General features: G+C 44.3%; 1 protein-coding gene across 4 annotated transcripts in view; it reads left to right on the top strand.

Moving 5' to 3' along the window:
* PAX3 (paired box 3) overlaps nt 1-2,541 on the top strand; it is a gene marked incomplete at both ends in the record, with an annotated part of 95,840 nt that extends 93,299 nt beyond the window's left edge. For 2 of the 4 annotated variants that reach the window (XM_084243958.1, XM_084243957.1), the window contains 2 exons: nt 1,583-1,829; nt 2,305-2,339. In XM_084243958.1, coding sequence (XP_084100084.1) covers nt 1,583-1,829; nt 2,305-2,339 — 282 coding nt within the window. Of the gene's footprint in view, nt 1-1,582; nt 1,830-2,304; nt 2,344-2,474 lie in introns of those variants that run through there. The other 2 variants (XM_084243956.1, XM_084243959.1) reach the window with 2 other exon arrangements.
* Nucleotides 2,542-19,469: the final 16,928 nt, after the last annotated feature.

The raw sequence follows: 19,469 nt of genomic DNA, 5'->3' as shown, positions 1-19,469 counted from the left end.
AGATAGAATCAGAGCTCCGGTTCCATTCCTCTCTCACTTCTATTTGTGCACTTCAGTCTCCACGTGCCTCACCAGTCCTCAAACACAGAAGCACTATTGGGACAGGCTGGCAATTAAATACTTTACAAGCAGGTGATCTTTTGTGAAGGCTCCCCATTCAGCAGTGGATTTCTTCCTCGAATGCCTTTTGAGCCCTGCCACTGACTTGTATGAAGTTGAGAAAAATCACTTCCTTACGCCTGTGGCAGTTTTCCAGCTGCAAAATTAATTATCCACTTACTTCCATCCCCGGGAGTTGCAAGGGTCAGCGAGCCTGAGTGGGAGAAACATGTCAGTTTGCTAATCTGAAGATTGTTCTGTTATCACTTTTTTTTTTTAAAGTTGTCTTGCTCTCCAGGGTTATTTATAAAACCAGATAGATGTTTCATAACACCTTTGCAGTTCAGGCATTTCTTTCCTTTTAACCCTTCTTATAGGAAATGTTATTTTAGAAAGGAAATGACAGGATAGGTTATAGAGGAGGTCACTTGGAGAACCATTCCTCATACCTTCATTCATTCCCCGAGAAATGCCACGCGCTGTGTTAAGCACTGGGGATAAAAAGATGAGTAGGTTCTCCCCTAAAGCGCTCACAATTCAAAGTAGGTCATCTAACTTGTGATTCTCCAGTGGTGGGAATGAGTAAGCCGGGAGGGAGGGAGTCATTCTTTCTAATTTCTGAAGGATGATCATGATAGGGCGGGGAACTTTCTTGCAATGCTAGGAAAAAAGACACAGAGAGCTTCAAATACAGAATTTGATTTGTATTCACTTAAAAAAAAAAGCAAATGTTTGTTTATTTTTTTAAAGACTTATTTATTTATGCATATAAGAGCTGGGGTAGAGGCTAGAGATATGGGGGGGGGTGTGGGGGGTGAGAGGATTCACCAGAGACAGAGTGGGGAGCAGAACAGGCAGACTGACTGAAATACACTGCTGAGGGGAGCAGCGGGTGAGACAGGAGAGGTCTGCTGCGCCATGTGGGTAGCTCCCTGGCCGTCTGGGGATCGAACTCGTGCTGTAGAGTCTGCGGATTGCTTCATAGTGCTGTGCTTAACCCCTTGTGCCACCAGGGAGGCCCTGCAAATGTTTGTTTAAAATCATACCTGAAACTTCCAGATGTAATATATGATCAGGTATTGTTCTCTGTGAACAGATACAATTTCTCTCTCTGTCCCTGCATCTCTGTCTCCGTGTCCTTTTGTCCTCCTGTCCTTGTGTCAGTCTGTACCTCCTTTTTCCCCCCTCCTTTGAATTTCTAGTTGATTTTATCACTGTGGGCAAGGTGTAATCTCTCCCTTCCCTTTTCTTTCCCATCCTCCCATCTTCTTGCCTCCTCCTTTCCTTATGCAAAGCTGCCAGAGGCTATCATTGCGTGATGTCATATCTCCATGCCGAATTGAGGTCACTGACTTCTGGGTACCTCTTTAGTGGGATATTTCTGTAGAACTAAAATCTGGTCTTTTCCAGTTATTCTTTCAACTCTAGCGTGACTTGGTCCTCCCTGCATTCTAATGCTTCCTGATCTGCCTGTTTATTTTAGGTGATGGGACTCCTGACCAACCATGGTGGGGTACCCCATCAGCCCCAGACTGATTACGCTCTCTCCCCTCTCACTGGGGGCCTGGAACCCACCACCACGGTGTCGGCCAGCTGCAGTCAGAGACTAGACCATATGAAGAGCTTGGACAGTCTGCCCACATCTCAGTCCTATTGTCCACCCACCTACAGCACCACGGGTTACAGTATGGACCCCGTCACAGGCTACCAATACGGGCAGTATGGACAAAGTAAGCCTCAGACTTTCTAGGGGTGAAAATTTTCAAATCTTTCTTAAGAAAGGGGAGGTGGTGACACGAATAAGCCTTATGTTCCAGGATCACTTTTGTGGTGAAGCCAGCTGATGGGTCCAGCAAGGGCTCCCTTGTATGATTATTTTCTTAAGTGATGTCAACAACATCTTGCGGTTATTAATTTCTGAGACGTGAAACCTGATTGCCACTAGGTAAAACATGAGGGTTGGCCAAAATGAAGTAACCCCTGGCATTAGAAACACATGTTCTTAATGAGGTCAGCTCAAGGATCATATGGGGTATAATCCCAAGGACACAGAGTTGTGTCAAACTTGTCTCAGGAATAAAAATATTAGCCTCGATCCTTTGATACCACAGTATTAAATATGACATTGTCAGCCTGTAGCTGATTTTGCCCCTTGCTGTGAATTGTCTCAGCATGACCTAAAAAGCTGTGTGTGTTTCCTTCCAGGTGCCTTTCATTATCTCAAGCCAGATATTGCATAAGTGAACTGTCCACTAGGAGCTAAAACTGGCCCTGTTTCCATGAAGAATCTTCTCAGAAAAAAACAAAAATCACCCTTTGGTGGGGCAGTCTCAACAGGAGATCAAGGAGAGTGATTGATTTGCTTTCTCCAGTAGTTGGTTTCAAATACTTTTGAACATGTTGGACAAAAGCAGAGGAGAAAAGGAAGACCCAGGACAATAAAAGACAAATGCAACATTTTAAGGCAATGGTTTGACATGGCTCCATATCAAATTATCCCAGCACTATATTGCTGATGATCGAGAGAGAAAACATTCCGCGTGTGTGTGTGTGTGTGTGAGTGTGTGAGTGTGTGTGTGTGTGATTTACCTGGACTAGTTTGAGCAAGCAGAATGTTCTCAAATATAGTGGGAGAATACTCTAAACTATAACATGTTTGATGTCCAATGCTGATTCTTCTACAACTTTAAAACTGCTCACTCAATGAAGCAGAAATGGAGGAACCCTTAACTTTTACACACTGGAAATTGATATAAACATAATGCTACCATTTTTAGGAAGGTAGACTAGATGTAAAGGACCTCCCAAATAAATTATTTGTTATCGTGTCCTTATTTGTAATCCAGTTGTCAATAAATGTCTTCAATGGACCTGTCTTGCTAATAGGATATGGGATAGCAGGAAGAAAAGCTTGCTTTTTTTCCCTGTGTGGGAGCGGGGCATGACATTTTTCCAAGTCATTTTCATTTGGAAACCAACCTGGGCGGGGGAGGGCGTGGCGGAGAGGATTGACATGCATGCCCACAGCTGCTTATCAGTGTGCAATACTGTGTACCTCACCAGTGCTTTGGCAATGGCCAAGGCCATATAAACAGAATCAAAACTATATTTTTGCAGGTGCTTTATTTTCGCAGCCCATGATTCATTGTGGTAGAATGCAGTGATGTTTGCCATTTGCTGGACAACCAACACCCGGCTTGCTCCTTTTCATTAGAGGCCGTGTTTGAGAATAATGCTTTTGAAAGGACTACGTTTACATTCTTCTCTTTTCTATGAAAGGCAGGGCAAGAACAGAAATGTCCACATGGCTCTCATGTACTTTTAAATTATACAATGATATCCAATATTAAAGATTATAGGAACTGAGGTTTACATACACTTGTGTGGTGACATTTTAGAATGTCAATAAATTTGTTTTTGAGATGTTCAGAGGAACAAGAAGGTGGAAGGCAGTGTTATTTATTTCTTTCTATTCTTCAAACCATGAACGAGGTAGGCACAAATACATTCCTGTTAGAGTTAAGAACTAGGATGTAGCGAGTTAGTGAGACTAGACATAGTACCGAGCTTAGTTCATACATTGGTCTTAGAGGGTGGTGAATCAAGAGAAGTGCTATCTTTGTGTTGCAGCCTCAACCAACAACAATGTGTTGTAAAAATGTCTTTCATGTAAAAAGTGCAGTAAATATTTACTATTTATAATGAATAAACAGTTATGAAAACTTGCCCAACACTGCTTCTTTTTGGGAACTGGTGGATGTAGTATTCACAAAACTTGCAAATGGGGAGCCCAGCCAAACAAAGGCTCGTTTCCAATGTGCCTTTTAGATTGGACTAGTCCATGGACAAATAAGGTGACACCACCCACAATTGTATTTACTTGAAGAATCTCGGGTGAACACTCTTTTAGGGGGGAAGTCTGTATTTTCATAGATGTGGACTCTAGGGAAAAAACAAACCAACCAACAACCCAAGTCCACCTTCCTGTCTCCTTGGTTATCTCAGAACTATCAGATCCTCCCACTGTCATTTGGAAGCAGACTACCTATCTCCAGCTTCATCTTTTATATTATCACCACTGAGATTTTTACTGAAACTCTCATGTATTATTTTAGAAGCTTCTTCACTCTTCATTAAAAACATCATTTCCTACTTTATTTATTGTTCTCGCCTCTGTCCTGTCACCTTTCCTTCACCTCCCCCTCTGCACAGCATTCATTCATTCATTCCACCAGCAAATGGGTCTATGTGGAAAAGCATTCAGAACACGCAGGCTCACCACAAGCCTGGAACACACTTCCCAGGACAAGAAAGAATGCAACTTTTATAACCCTGTGTGGGGGGGAGGGGGCTGTTGTAAACAAAGAGCCCATTGGCTGAGCTGTTGCTAGGAAGGAGGAGATTACCTCTCTCATTTGCTGAGCTGTTGCTGGACAGGGTGGGGCTTCCTTCCTCCTTCTGGGGCAGGAGGGATTACACTCCCATTACATGAAGAAGTGTTGCCAGGACGTAGAGTCATACAACAGAAACCGATCTTGCATACCATTTTCTCTTCCCTCCTGATCTCAGAACATGTGTCTGTGGGAGGGAGGCGGTTGTATCTGGTTTTGACAAACATATTTATGCTCTTCTCTAATTTTTTCATGTTTTTGAGGTCAGGTGTTCTGGTAATATTTCTCATATTCAAAGTCTCTGTAGGCCATTTTTCTCTTTGACTTTTTTTTTTTTTAAATTTGGTGTTTCATCCCTCTCCTGGGGAATGGGGATCTGAATTCCCCAACTCTCCTAACACCAGTTGGGGTTCCTATTGTCATCCCCTGGGACAAACCATCCCAAGGACATCGAAGCCATGGCATTCAGCTAACTGAGTGAAACTGATTATGTGTGGAGGCGTTCCCCATGGCTCATGTTGACATGATTTAATTTGAAAAGGTAAAAGTAAAAACCAAAAATCAGAACTTAGAATGATTAAATAATAGATGTAGTCATGTCAACTGCTGAGTCATTCCTTGGCAACCATGTTCCTAAGAATAAACAACATATTTCACATTTGTGGTGGAAACATGCATCATTTAATGCCTTTAGTCCAATTTGGAAGTGCATTTTCACACACACACGTGGATCTTTGGACAGCATCCTGTGTTAGAAGGGGTCTGTGTTTGTTCTGGCATGTAAAACCAGTGTAATGGACAAGACATCAGGTCATAGTTATGTGTATAGAAAGACTTCAGTGGGGGAAGGGAGGGATCATTAATGCCCTTTGTGTGGAAGATCAATTCTCAAACTATAGTCCACTTGGAGCTAGAACCAGGATCTCTATGGGAAGGAAATCTATTTTGAGCATGGAGATTTGGGTCTCAACCATTATGAATAAATTATTTTTGGTGTTTAATCATTCATGGGGGGTCCTCCCTGGTGGCGCAGGTGGTTGAGCGCTGCGCTGTGAAGCTGTCCGCAGTGTCTGCAGTGCAGGTTAGATCCCAGCTGGCCAGCGGGCAAGAGTCCCACATGGTGCAGCAGGCCTCTCCTGTCGTGCCCGCTCCTCCCCTCAGCAGTGTACTTTTGCTGTCTGCCTGTTCTGCTCCCTGCTCTGTCTCTGGTGAATCCTCTCACCCTCCTGTGCCTCTGGCCTGTGCCCCAGCTCTTGTATAAAAATAAATAAATCTTTAAAAAAAATTCTGCTAAAAAAATAATCATTCACGGCTAAGGTGAGGTCCTAACAAACATCAAGGAACAAGCAGGACAAAAAAGTGACAGTATTTATGCCAAGAAATCCACGAGGCCAGCCTCAGCCCTAGACAGATACTCATGGATCCGGAATCAGTGTTAGAAGATGCATGAGAGAGAAGAAGAAACAGAGGGAGGGCAAGACTTGCTGCCAAATTCCAGTGGCATAAGCTGATTCTGTCTTTTTCATTGATCCTCTCTTTGTTGTCATTGATTCTTAAATCCCAAGTGTCTAGCACCATGTCTGACCAATAATGTGTACTCAGTACTTTAATAAATAAGCAAATGGGTGAAGACTGACTCCCTTATAATGTCTTCAGTTGATCTTCTGAAGGAGCTCAGCCTTAAGGGAGTGTGAGTTGTGGTGAAGAGGTCTGATACTGCAATGATCGCTGGGGTGTTGGGGAAAGGCCATTTGGCTCAGGTAAGAGCAAAGACACTTGTCTTGAGATTGGATTGGCGCAAAGTCTAAGGAAAGCTGGGGACCTAACCAGGAATTTGAAAACCATATTCATGATGTTTCTAATTGAAGCAGAGAGCGCAAGGTGGAGACTTCTCCCTCTTCCTTCCTCCCTCTCTCCATCCCTTGCTTTCTTTCTTTCTCTCTCTCTCTCTCTCTCTCCTCTTTTATTTTTGGATTTGCTACTGGGAAGGTTAGAACAGAAAAAGGAAATAGCTGGTTACTAGTTTAGAGTACTGTTTCTCAGCCCTGACTGTATAGTAATCTGAGAAATTATTAAAAGAAAAGCTAGTGGCGTGACAGACCTCTCCTGCCACGCCTGCTGTTCCCCTCAGCAGTGTATTTCGTCAGTCTGCCTGTTCTGTTCCCCACTGTAGCTCTGGTGAATTCTCTCACCCTCCCATGCCTCTGACCTGTTCCCCAGTTCTTATATAAATAAATAAATCTTTAAAAAAAAAAAAGAAAGAAAAGCTAGTGCCTTGATCACTTGACTTGGAATACACAGAGCTGTTTCAGGGAAGGTTGATGAAGCAAGAACTCAGAAGCCTTCAAATGCACTGCCGTCTTGGCCACACTTGTGGCCAAAAGTGACTACCAGTTCTCTGCGGTCTGAGTTAGTGGTCAGAGTCATGGACCACAGCACAGCTGTGTGAGAAAAGTCACTTCTGAATATGGAGATACTTTAGCCTTATCTCCCCCACCCTCTTCCTCTCCACCAGCCCTTGAGCCAGAGGGAGACACACAAAGAGACAGCAATTCCAGTGATGCTTTCTGAGGGTGTGGAATGTGTTAGTTTGCCGGAACTTGAGCTCTAATTCCATCCTATTCCAGTGGGAAGATTACAGGGCCCTACCCCACAAAAATCCGTAGTGCTTGGATTTTTCTCCAGGATGTGTGCTGACATCTTGCTCCCCAGGTTTTTGTGATGCTGTGGAAGTTATGACAGTTTTAATCATGGAACTGAAAATATGATTGCCTTTTGTACCTGCTCCCTGGCTCCTGCTACCCCATGCTGCTGTGCCCTGAAAATAATTCCCACATATTTCCGGTTCTTTTCGCTGCTTTCTTTCTTTTTTTAAAAAAAGATTTATTTATATATGCATACAAGAACTGGGGTACAGGCCAGAAGTGCGGAGGGTGAAAGGATTCACCAGAGACAGAGTGGGGGATAGAACAGGCAGATTGACTGAAAAACACTGCTGAGGGGAGCAGCAGGTGAGACAAGAGTGGTCTGCTGCGCCATGTGGGTCAGCTCCTTGGCCGGGGATTGACCTCGTGGTGCAGAGGCTGTGGATAGCTTCATAGTGCTGATGCTTACTTTACCTCCTGCGCCACCAGGGAGGCCCCTTCACTGCTTTTGTAGAGTGAGAGAGATAGGCAGTGAGTTTTTATTTTTTTAAAGATCTATCCAGTTATGCATAAAAGAGCTGGGGCACAGGCCAGAGATGCGGGGGGTGGGGTGGTGGGGGGAGGGTTCACCAGAGAGGATCCACCAGAGCCAGAGTGGGGCACAGAACAGGCAGACTGACTGAAACACACTGCTGCGGGGAGCAGTGGGCGAGACAGGAGAGGCCAGCCTTGCCATGTGGGATTCTCCCTGGCCGGCCGGGGATGGAACTCGTGCTGCAGAGGCTCTGGATTGCTTCAGTGTGGTGCTCAACCCCTTGTGCCACCAGGGAGGCCCCGGCAGTGATTTTTATTTCATAATTGATTAATTTTGGAGATACTACTGCGCTCTGACGAGGCTGGATAGTAGGGCGATAAGGGTGACACAATTCCTGATGTTAAATCACCCCGGGTAGAAGAATGAGCAGTACCAGTGAGGAAAGAGCTGAGTCCAAGTATTATGTCAGAAGAGGTGGCATGGGAACCCAACAAGAGTGGACATCGCTCCACTGGGATTTGGGACAGTCTCCAGAAGAGGTGACCCTGGAGCTGAATCTCTAAGTAGAAAGCAACTGGACAGATGCAGTGTTGAAGGGGATGCCAGATCCATGTTTATATGATGCCAGCTGTGGGGTTGCCAGACTAAAGAAGCCTTTGAGGTCAGACAGGGGCTGCCCAGATTCCTTAGAATAGGTTCCAAGCCAGAGACTTTTGGGAATCTCCCACTGACAAGGTTCAGGGGCTCTGAGATTAGACAAAAAGAGCAAATCTTTTTGCTTACATATGAATTGAGGGTTTCAACCTGAGGGGTCCCATTGGAAACTCATGGAGAAGGAACATCCATCCATCATGATTACACCTTCTTAAACTGACACCCAAAAGCTTGGGGGGGCATCATGGCAGCTCTCGGTGACCCATTTTTCATTTTCATTGGTGAGAGCTCTTTGTTGAGGTCTGGACTCTGCATTACTTTGTTACTTCTACCCACTGTTCAAGGCCGATCGGAAATATCTATCCTATCTAGGTATCCGAATGCAAGGAGTTACGTACGCTGCTGAGGAGGGGCCTCCCTTTTCTCAACCTTGATGGGTAAGTATGGGAAAAACTGCCTTTTCCCCTTTTACTTTTTAAGTTTCAAATTTATATTCTTCTTTGGGGCAAACTGTACCCCTTGCCCAGACACACCAGAGTGGGTCTCCTAGTTACGTAAAGAGAAAACACACAGCCTACTCTGGAATGGAGAATGCACAACACTTAGATGCACATGCAGATGACACGAAGCCAAGCAGCTTGCAGAGGATGTCAAAGGCCCTATTTGTAGATGGAGTTTTATGTTCGCAGATTATATTTACTGGTAGGAAACCAATTATACTTTTCTGGGCTTGGAAGATGAGAGCCCTCCTCCAGGGGGGCAAGCTGTTCCCACAAACACATTGGCAGCCTGCGAGCCCCTGTGGGAGTATTTGGGTCTGGGGGTTCTGGACTCTCAGGCAATCATGGTTTGTATCAGTCAGGGTCAACAGAAAACAGATGCCACACTTGAATTTGGAAATTTAGAGCAGGGTTTTAATAAAGAGACTATTTACAAAGTTGGAGGGGTGGAGGGTGTCCCAAGGTTTATTTAGAAATGCAGGGAAAGTGGGAGGGCTGCTGTGAGTGGGGAGGGAGTTTTTGTGTCCTTTGGGCATATTCCCAGGAGTGGCTGCATCATAGGGTAGATCCGTTTTTAGTGTTTTGAATGTCCTCCACACAGCTTCCATGGTGGCTGGACCAGTTTGCATTCCCACAGCAGTGTAAGAGGGTGAAATAAGTCAGATGGAAAAATAAATATAATGTATGGTCTCCCTTACAGCGGGAATAGAGGGAAACCAAACAAAGAATCAGGAAAAAGACAAAACTCGCAGGCAATCCATAGATCTGAGGCTACAGTAGGGGAGAGGGTGGGAGAGGGTTCAAAACAGGGGATGGAGGGCCTCCCTGATGGTACAAGGGGTTAAGACACCACTGCAGCACAAGTTCGATCCCCAGCCAGGGAGCTACCCACATGGCGCAGCGATCTCTCCTGTCTCGCCTGCTGCTTCCCTCAGCAGTGTATTTCAGTGGATCTGCCTGTTCTGCTCCCCACTCTGTCCCTGGTGAATTCTCTCACTCCCCACACCTCTGGCCTATACCCCAGTACTTGATGGATAAATAAATAAATCTTAAAAAAAAACGGGAGGGAAGCGCACAAGGGACTACGGTGACAGTTCATGGTTGTTATGGTGGGGGGAGTACATCTGAGGGGCTAAATCAAATATTGTACAAAAATGAACAATTATGTAATCAAAAACAAATTTTAAAAAAGTATAGGGTAGAGCAGTTGGCCCTGAGATTGAGCTCTGTCAAAGGGGTGCAAGCATCTTGAGGCAACTGCAAGGTGGATCCCTGGGGCAACCACCCTGGCCTCAGGCCCTCCCCCTCCAACTCCTGGAGGGGGGTGTCCTGCTGTGGCAGGCCCAGGATTAGTAAAGCAGCCCCCTACATGAGAGCAGGGTGAGGAGGGGTGGAGAGGACCTGGGAGGACCCGCGCTTGTACCTGGGATTCGAGCTTCCATTTGGCAGTCATCTCTGCTGTTCCCAACTGTCAGGCTTTTCTGCCCTCCTGCCATTAGGACTGATGATGGATCCCTGCCATCCTGAATGCATGCCTGATGGCGGGCACCTGGAGTAGGGTGTGGGCATGTGTAGGTGGATTCACCTGGGCTGAGAGACTGGGTTTATAAGGGCAGAGTCACGGGGATGCCAGCAGAGAGAAGAACTATGAGAAGCAGCGAATGAGCAGAAGAGCAGAGAAGCAGAGACCACCAGAGAACGCCAGAGAGCCCAGAAAGAGTGAAGACTTGCTGGGGGCTGGGAAGCCTGCCAGATCTTCTGGCCCCCCAGCACCCCTGCCTGCCGTGTACCTGGTAATCCCAATAAAAGCCTGAAAAGCCACCAAAGGCTGCAGGACTCCTCCTTCAACCCATCTGCTCTGGTCATAGAAAACCTGCTCGTGCCCTTCCTGCACTTACACCAACCCTTCAAAGAAGTCAGGACTTCGCGATCATTGTAAGGGGGTTAAGAGAGGGGTTCACACGTATGTTGGGGAGACACAGGGAAGCACCAGGAAATGTGCTTGAGGAAGTTGACATTGGGAGTTGAAGGTGAAGAGTGGATCCAAATGGCCAGATGGTTGCCTGAGCTCGCCAAGTGAGAGCCACATTCCATGTGTCATATACCACACTTCCCAATGCTTCCTGGAGCTCTTTGGAGGAGAGGAATCTGGTCAGAGATCGGGCTTCTTGGGGTTCAGTTTGGTGAGTGTTTACACTCTAAGAAGCAGGGCATGAAAACGGAAGCAAGACTGTTCTTTCTAGTCTATACCCGGTTAGAGGTCTGGAACATCAGATTTGCCCATGTAAGTGTTTCCATAACTGTTTGAAACTTTTCTGTAACTTCCATAGTTTATATTTCTGGAAGATAAGGACAGTATTTTTTTTTTTATTATTTTGGTTTTTCTTGTGTTTCCAGCTTTGATCATTTGTCAATCTGTTTCAGACATGTTTATTGAATGGAGTCAAATTGTTGTTTAGCACTTACACCGACTTATTATGCAACACATGAATACTTCTTTATACCCAGACTATAATAGATTCACTTGCTTTCAGTTGCAATTGACTTAAATACTCAAATCCTTAATTGTGTGTTTTACTCTTTATAATTTGCTGATAATGTAATGTTGACTGTCCCTTACAAGTGGAAAAACAAAGAGGGTATTCAGAGCATCAATGAGTTCTTTACTTCTGCTCTGGGTCTCAGGTGTTGGTGAGATTAAAAAGACAAAATAAATCATGATTCCTATATTCAATAAGCTCATAGTCAGTCATAAGTTTTTGATACAGTTTGCAAGGCTATATGGTGAAAGCTAAGTTTTTATTTACCTTTGCACTGAAAATGAAGAGCAGTTGCTGAGAAAATTATGGTGCAATTATGATCATAAAAGAGATACTTTAAGAACAAAAGTACATGGGCCTCCCCGGTGGCACAGCAGTTGAGCGCTGGGCTGAGAAGCTGCCCTCAGCCTCTGCAGCGCCGGTTCAATACCTGGCTGCTGGTGAGGGGCCCACACGGCACGCAGACCTCTCCTGCTGCCCGCTGCTCCCCTCAGCAGTGTATTTTGTCACTCTGCGTGTTCTGCTCCCTACTCTGGCTCTGGTGAATTCTCTCACCCTCCCGTGCTTCTGACTGTACCCAGTGCTTGTATAAATAAATAAATAAATCTTTAAAAATAAAAAAAGAACAAAAGTACATGATGATTGGTGGTTATATTTCTGAGGAGGATGCATTTTTTAAAAAGGATTGATTGAACTATACGTGCTTGTTTAAGATAATAGGTATTTGATCATAATAAGACATAATAAAACTTCCTTTCCTAAAAAAAAAGTTTTTAAATTTTGCACCAATCTCTAAAAAATAAAGACAACAGCCCAACAATAGAGAAAGTGTGGCAAGCATGTTATGTTGCTCTGCGGGTGTAAGGGACATCTTCAGCTTTGCATATTTCCTTCCAGTTTTTTTTTTTCCTTTTTACATTTGTAAAGGACAGGTTTATTAGGAAAAGGAGAGGAAAAACAAGAGACACCTGCATAGGCACAGGTGGGCAGTCTTAGGAATAGAGTTGCCTTCCTCCCAGTCTTTAGCCAAGTATACCAATTTTTTTATTATAATCATTCAATTACATTTTTCTTTGAGCTGCTGTAACAGAAAACTATAGACCAAAGGGCTTATAAACAACAGAAGTATATCACAGTTATGGAGCCTGGAAAGTCAAAGATCAAGGCACCCACACATTCAGTGTGTGGTGAGACTGCTTCCTGGGCCACAGGTGATGGTCTTCTCACTGTATCTCACAAGGCTGAGGGCAGAAAGGGGCGTTGGGGGGGCCTCTTTTATAAGGGCACTCATCTCATTCATGAAAACTCCACCCTTTGACTCAATCACCACCCAAAGGCCCCTATCTCCCAATATTACTCTCACACTGGGATTGCATTTTTTTTTAAAGATTTATTTATTTATGTATACAAGAGCTGGGGTGCAGGCCAGAGATGCAGGGGGTGAGAGGATTCACCAGAGACAGAGCGGGGAACAGAACAGGCAGACCGACTGAAACACACTGCTGAGGGGAGCAGCGGGCGAGACAGAAGAGGTCTGGTGCGCCATGTGGGTTGCTTCCCTGGCTGGCCAAGGACCGAACTTGTGCTGCAGAGGCTGCAGACCGCCTCACATTGCGGTGCACAACCCCTTGAGCCACCAGGGAGGCCCTGGGATTACATTTCATCGTGTGAATTTGGGGAGTGGGACATAACATTCAGTTAATAGCAACATTTCAAACTTAAAAATCAGTAGAAGGGCATTTTAGAAAGAAAGTTATCATTTAAACCAATTCCTAAGTATAGTGGTGTTTAAATTCTTGATGCATTTACTATAATTTCAACAAGTTTGGTTACTCTCATGATTTAGCCAGAATTACAGAGCTTTTAATGTTTTTTACGTATTTAAAATTATTTAAATTTTAAAATCAGTCTTTTTTTTCAAAATCCCAGAAATCTTTTTTTGGTTTTATTTGCTTTGTTCTCTTACCTGATTTATTTTTTTCCCTTCTCTTTTGTCCTTATTCTCAAATTTAACATTGGAAGTCATATATCATCTTGAGAATTGATAGCAAGAAAAAGCCTCTGTATGTATTTCTGTATTTGTGGACATATTTTTTCAATTGTAAATATCAAAGAGTGTGAGGCATTTGGGTACCTGTGACAGTCTGTGTGATACTTTAGACTTCCAGGAAGGTTCAAGTGCGTTCTCTTGATCTTCCCAATAGCTTCTTGAGGAAGGCTGCCCAGGAATACTAGCCTCATTGTGCAATAGGATGCTAAGCAAGAGGAAGGTCAGGTAATTGTCCAAGGCCACACTCAGTGAGTCAGGGACGCAGTTCAGGTTTTCTGGCCCTTAGATTAATTCTCTCCACATTACCCTGGTTGGTAAGGACTTGCCCTTGGTGGGGTCTTTTTCATTTGTTTTTAAAAAGATTTATTTTTATTTATTTATGCATGGAAGAGCTGGGGCATAGGCCAGAGGTGTGTGTGTGTGTGTGTGTGTGTGTGGGTGGGTGGTTTGAGAGGACTCACCAGAGACAGAGTGGGGAACAGAACAGGCAGATCTAATGAAATACACTGCTGAGGGGAGCAGTGGGGAGACAGGTCTACTATGCCATGTGGGTAGCTCCCTGGCCGGGGATCGAACTCATGCCCCAGAGGCTGGTGATGGCTTCATAGCACAAATATGTCAAAAGAAGTGGTGGGAGATGTATGGGGATTTATTCATTTATTGCATAAAAATGAATAACAATGTAAGAAAAAAATAACTCCTGTGCCACCAGGGAGGCCCCAATTTCTTAAAAACAAGTCTAACATTGCTGTCTGTTAGACCTCTGCTCACATTACTTAAACTTCTAGAGAAACTGGCTTTCTGAGTTTTTCAAGGAATCATGTGTCATTGACTATCCCTCCAACATAATACAGAAGGAGACTTTAAGATATTGCCAGTTGGCTGTGTCATACAACTGCACGGTACAGACAGTTCCAGAGTTACCTTGTAAGTACGGATGGGCTATGGCGGGTGGAGGGGAGCAGGGGGAGTGGGAGGAAGGGAGGACTAGGCTGCACCTGAAGTGTATCCACACAGATAACATCAATTGTCTGTAGGACAGAATGATGAGTTGGGGAGGTGGCCAGGCCCCCACTGCCTTGGATGACATCATGTTCAAAGCATTTGCATTTCATTCCAATGGTACTAAAATGCCAGTGGAGCCTTATTAACAGTTCTTTTTTTTTTTTTTTAAGATTTATTTATTTATTTATACAAGCACTGGGTACAGTCAGAAGCGCGGGAGGGTGAGAGAATTCACCAGAGCCAGAGCGGGGAGCAGAACAGGCAGAATGACGAAATACACTGCTGAGGGGAGCAGTGAGTGAGACAGGAGAGGTCTGTGCACCATGTGGGACCCTCACCGGTGACCGGGAATCGAACTGGCACTGCAGAGGCTGCGGACAGCTTCTCAGCCCAGCGCTCAACCACTGCGCCACTGGGGAGGCCCCTATTAACAGTTCTTAAGACAACTTAGATTAGTGCCTTAGGAAATGATTTTGTGATGTCAATAGCTATATTTTATTGAGATTTTGCAAATACTGGCCTCCTCAACATTAAGAAAGAGACTTTGTTTTATCTAGAGCATGTCTCACAGCAACTCAGTAATGGAGTAACAGCTGATACTCAGAAAGTTGAAGTACTTTTCCTAAGCCTTGTTGTCCAGTGAGATACTGAAGCTGCAGCCGAGGTCAGGGATGGCAGGTGACCATGAGAGCCAGTCCTCGGAGATTGCGAAGGGCGTGGGTGTGAAGGAGGGCACATTTAGAGGAACTGCCATCTTTGTGAACCTTTCTACCTTAAATAATGGAAACAGGAGAATACAGGCATGTTGCATGGAGAAGCAGCTGTGAAATTTTGGGCGTCCTGCGGCTTCTATAATATTTTCTTGGAAGCTGAGAGCAGCAGTGGGGAGGTAAGCACTTTGGTGGGATTCCCCACCTCGGGCCCCCAGGCTTGTTCCATGGTGGGTCAGGTGTAGGGACTGAGCAAGCTGGAGAGTGGATTAATTCTATGGGGGACTTTGCACCTTAATGATCTAGGGATGAGTGGAGATGCCATGGTGGAGACAATGGCAGGGTCTGAGGACAACTGTCAAGGACTCCTTGCTTGGCTAGGGATTTAAAGCAGAAGAAACACAACCTAAAATATACCATTGGAAAGATCACTTTGCAGAAATGCTAAGTGTTTGGGAGAATAACCAAGATGGACCCACTGCCTGTGAGAGAAGAGGTGACCCTCCCTCTGCCTGGAATTCTACAGGTATGTTGAGGATGGACCCCAAGCAGCTGGACTTGATGGAGCTCCAAAGTGTGGTGACATCTTTTTTTTAAAGATTTTTATTTTTATACAAGACCCCGGGTACAGACCAGATGGCGCAGGAGGGTGAGAGGATTCACCAGAAACAGAGCAAGGAACAGAACAGACTGAAGAAATACACTGTTGAGGGGAGCAGCGGGTGCGACAGGAGAGGTCTGCTGCGCCATGTGGGATTCTCATCAGCTGGCCAGGATCAAACCCACGCTGCAGAGGCTGCAGACAGCTTCACAGTGTGGCGCTCAACTGCCTGTGCCACCAGGGAGGCCCAGTGTAGTGACATTCTTAGGAGACAACCCTCCTCCTAGTCCTTTGCATATCTGAGTCCGTAAAAACTGCATTGGTCTGAACGTGCTATTCTGAAAAGCATGTAGCCTAGTACTACAGATTTGGAGAGATCACACCTTAGGTTTTCAACTCTGCTTTGGCAATTACAACATTTTAAACAGCTGTGTGATTTTGAATAAATTATCTCATTTCTCTAATTTCAAATTTTGTAAAGGAGGAAAAATGGTGATGGTTTTTTAATTGAACTCTATTGAGGGTTAAGTGAGAGCTTGTGTGTGTCTGATGGGTAACAAGCAATCAATACAGGCTAGTGATTAATATTATTGTTTCATCACATTAATTATATCATGCAGATTATAAAATGTGTTCCTCTGATTTTAAACGTGCACATTAACTTATCCAAGTTCCTAAAATAATAGAGGGATTATTTTTAATGACCATGAATGGAGAAGTCACAGAATTGCTTTTCTGTGTGAATATAAATTATTGAGAAAATGTATTCATAGTCTTTATTTTTGGCCTTATATGGTCATAGTTTTTAAATGACTCTCCCCCACCACTGAGAGTTCCAAAAATAAGGGGACTAAAGTTGCAAATAAGAAAACAGCAAGCTGACCTCTGCTCCAAAGAATCTTCATTGTGGGCGGCTTATTAAATGCTGCCCCGTTAGTCATGGAAACAGGTATGCTCTGAGCAAGTCAGCAAGGATGGGGTGAAGCGGTGGTCCCCAATGTCACAGCCCTGTGATTATACACCCAGGGAATATCTTACTGCAGAACTCAGTCCTGACCTTCGTAGAATGGAACTGGGGAGCCCCTGTGGGGCATCAGGACTCTTGGAGAGAAGCATTTCTAGTTCTTTTGGATTGGATTTTAGCAGCAATCATTGGGGATAGACTTTTGCAGGTACAAGTCTGTGACTTTTACCCCCATGGGTCAGGGCATGGGGTGCTCTGTTTGTCCACCAAATGGTCGTTCCCATGTCTGTCTGCTTTCCTGAAAGAGCCCCAACTTTCTTCAGTTACGTTGCAGCCATGTACTGGGGATTCCAGCACAAGAGTGAAGGGAGGAAGAATTTTATTCCAATAACATCATTGACAGACTCTTGAAGATGAGAGGGGGCAAATGGGGACATACGGCAGCAGGCACCAGACAGGCCAAATCACATTTTGAATAAATGCAAAAAAATTCATTAACAATTAGAATGTGAACGGGGGCCTAAGATGTAACTCTTTATTTGGTGAATACTTTTTTTGAATCCCCTGCCAGCCAGGAATTGTTGAGTAACTTGATAGTCTCGGTCTCTGAAGCTCGTGTAGGGAAGACAGAGATAAATGAGCAAAAAAGGAACACAATTAGAAATTGTGTGTTGGAAAGAAAAGAATAGGAGTCAAAGAGAAAATAACGGGGCCTGCAGACAGACTGAGTGGCCAGGGAAGAGCGGGCAGGGGGGAGTGAACAGAGGTTTTCTAAACAGGGAACAGCATGTGTGATGGCCAGATGTGAGAAAGAGTTTTGCCTGTTTGAGCTACCGGAATTAGGTCCTTAGGTCTGGGAGGCAGAAGGGACTGTGGCTGAGGATGAGGCTCCCCGTGGCAGGTCACGTGGGCACACCCCTCCAGGGGCTGTTGGCAGGACGGGTAATGCTGGGGAGCAGCCTGGCTTGTGCTGGAGCAAGTGTGACCTTGTTCTTAGTCAGATATGTGCTCAGATCCTGATTTGTCCTGTTATTAGTTTATTTTATTAGTTTATTTCTGCTCTCGAGGCAGTAGCTTTTCTGAACTGCCCTTTTGAAAATTAAGTAACTCTTAGATCACAGTGTGGCAAGAGGAAGGGGTCCATTCCATTTGGCTCAGCACAGTTCTGGTGCATAGAGTGAACTTCCCAGAAATGTTAATTCTCTCTCCTTCCCTACTGGGTGTAGGCAAAGAACTCGATTTTCTCCTTCTTCATGAGGAAGGCCCATGGGCTGGATAAAATGAGACAGAGTAAAGGCATCAGTCCTCACTGCATAGAGTCTATCACAAGGGGAGCAAAGTCTGTGAGTCTTTACTTGAAGGCAATAATTCTGTTTTTATTGTAAAAATAAAGGCTCACTAAAGAAAAGTAAGAAAAGAAAACAAAGTAGGAAGAAGAAAAAAATTAATCTGAAGAGTCTCGATGAAAACTCAACCACTGATAGTACTTTGATTTTCTCTAGTTGGCAGGAGACAGTGCCAACTTGTTAGGGATGGTGAAAGCAAAATGAGATAATATTTGTGAAAATAATTTCAATTTTTGGATAAAAGATACTCTAATTATACAAGGCGGTGTTGTTTCATTGTCTCTTATGAAATGCTTCTAACGGTGAAGCCATCACCAATTTAAACAGTGAGGCCCTTTTTTTGATTTATTGGCCTTTTAGGGTTTTGAGCATTGCCCCATATTAGGGAAAAGAAGACACCTTGACTGAGAGAACTTTGTTATCTCACGGTTCAGTATCCTCGCAGCTAAGTGGTTTTTATACCCTTTGAATAATTGAAGAACATGTGTTAATTATGACAACTCATGGGTATTGTGCCCTCTTGCTGCGGCCAAGAATCAGAACTAGTTTCTCTTTGAAATACTATGCTGACTGCTAGTAGCTGGAAGATTTTTCAGCACCAGAAAAGGAATTGGCTGAGTTTCTCAACATAGCACGGCATCGTATAAAACCCCATTGTCTAAGTGACTAATATCACACCACAGGAAATCAGCACTTGGGCGTAAATGTCTTCCAGTCTTTGGAAATCCAGTGTATATTATCTAGTTCCTCCGTCTGTGTCATGAAATATGAAAATAGTCTAGGAAAGGCACAATCACTTGACCTTTGCAGAATGATTTAATAAAGTTCGCTTGATACAAAAATATGAAAGAGCAATTGCTGATAAAAGCGGAATTGTGGCTTCTTTCAGATCCTCCTTTCTTTGGAAACACTTCACAGGCTTTATTAACTCTTTAATGCTTTTGTAATTGGTGGCATTTGTCCCCGAGGCCAAGTCCCCAGCCCTGGAGTTGGGTTCCATTACAGCCGAGATTCCACATCGCCTAGGTTTTCATCTCCTTTCAGCACTCCTCGTGATATCTTTGTCTGTATAATTAGGCAAATATGTTTTCAATTGTTTTTATGTGTGTACACATTTCACCCCTCTTACTGCTATCTTGATTGATGTTTTATGGGATATATTTTCAAATGGTGGTCTCCTCTCTGAGAGGTGCCAACGTTTGCTTCTGTATTCACTTATGTCTCTATCGTTTCCATCTGCAGGTGTAACTGAATATGGTTCTTCGCTTTCCAGGGGAAGGCTGGACCTCCTGGGTTTCCCAACAGGGTTTCCCACCATTTTATCTGCTGTTGTTTTTTTAGTTAGTTTATAGTGTTATTATGATTGCAATTGAAATATAGACCCACTTGGGAGCATTTGGGCACTGGAGAGAAGTTTAAAGAAACTCCT

This window comes from Talpa europaea (genome assembly GCF_964194135.1).
Source record: "Talpa europaea genome assembly, chromosome: 1".
NCBI classification, from domain to species: domain Eukaryota; kingdom Metazoa; phylum Chordata; class Mammalia; order Eulipotyphla; family Talpidae; genus Talpa; species Talpa europaea.
Note: the sequence above shows the minus strand (reverse complement) of the source record. Positions and strands in the feature narration are given on the sequence as shown.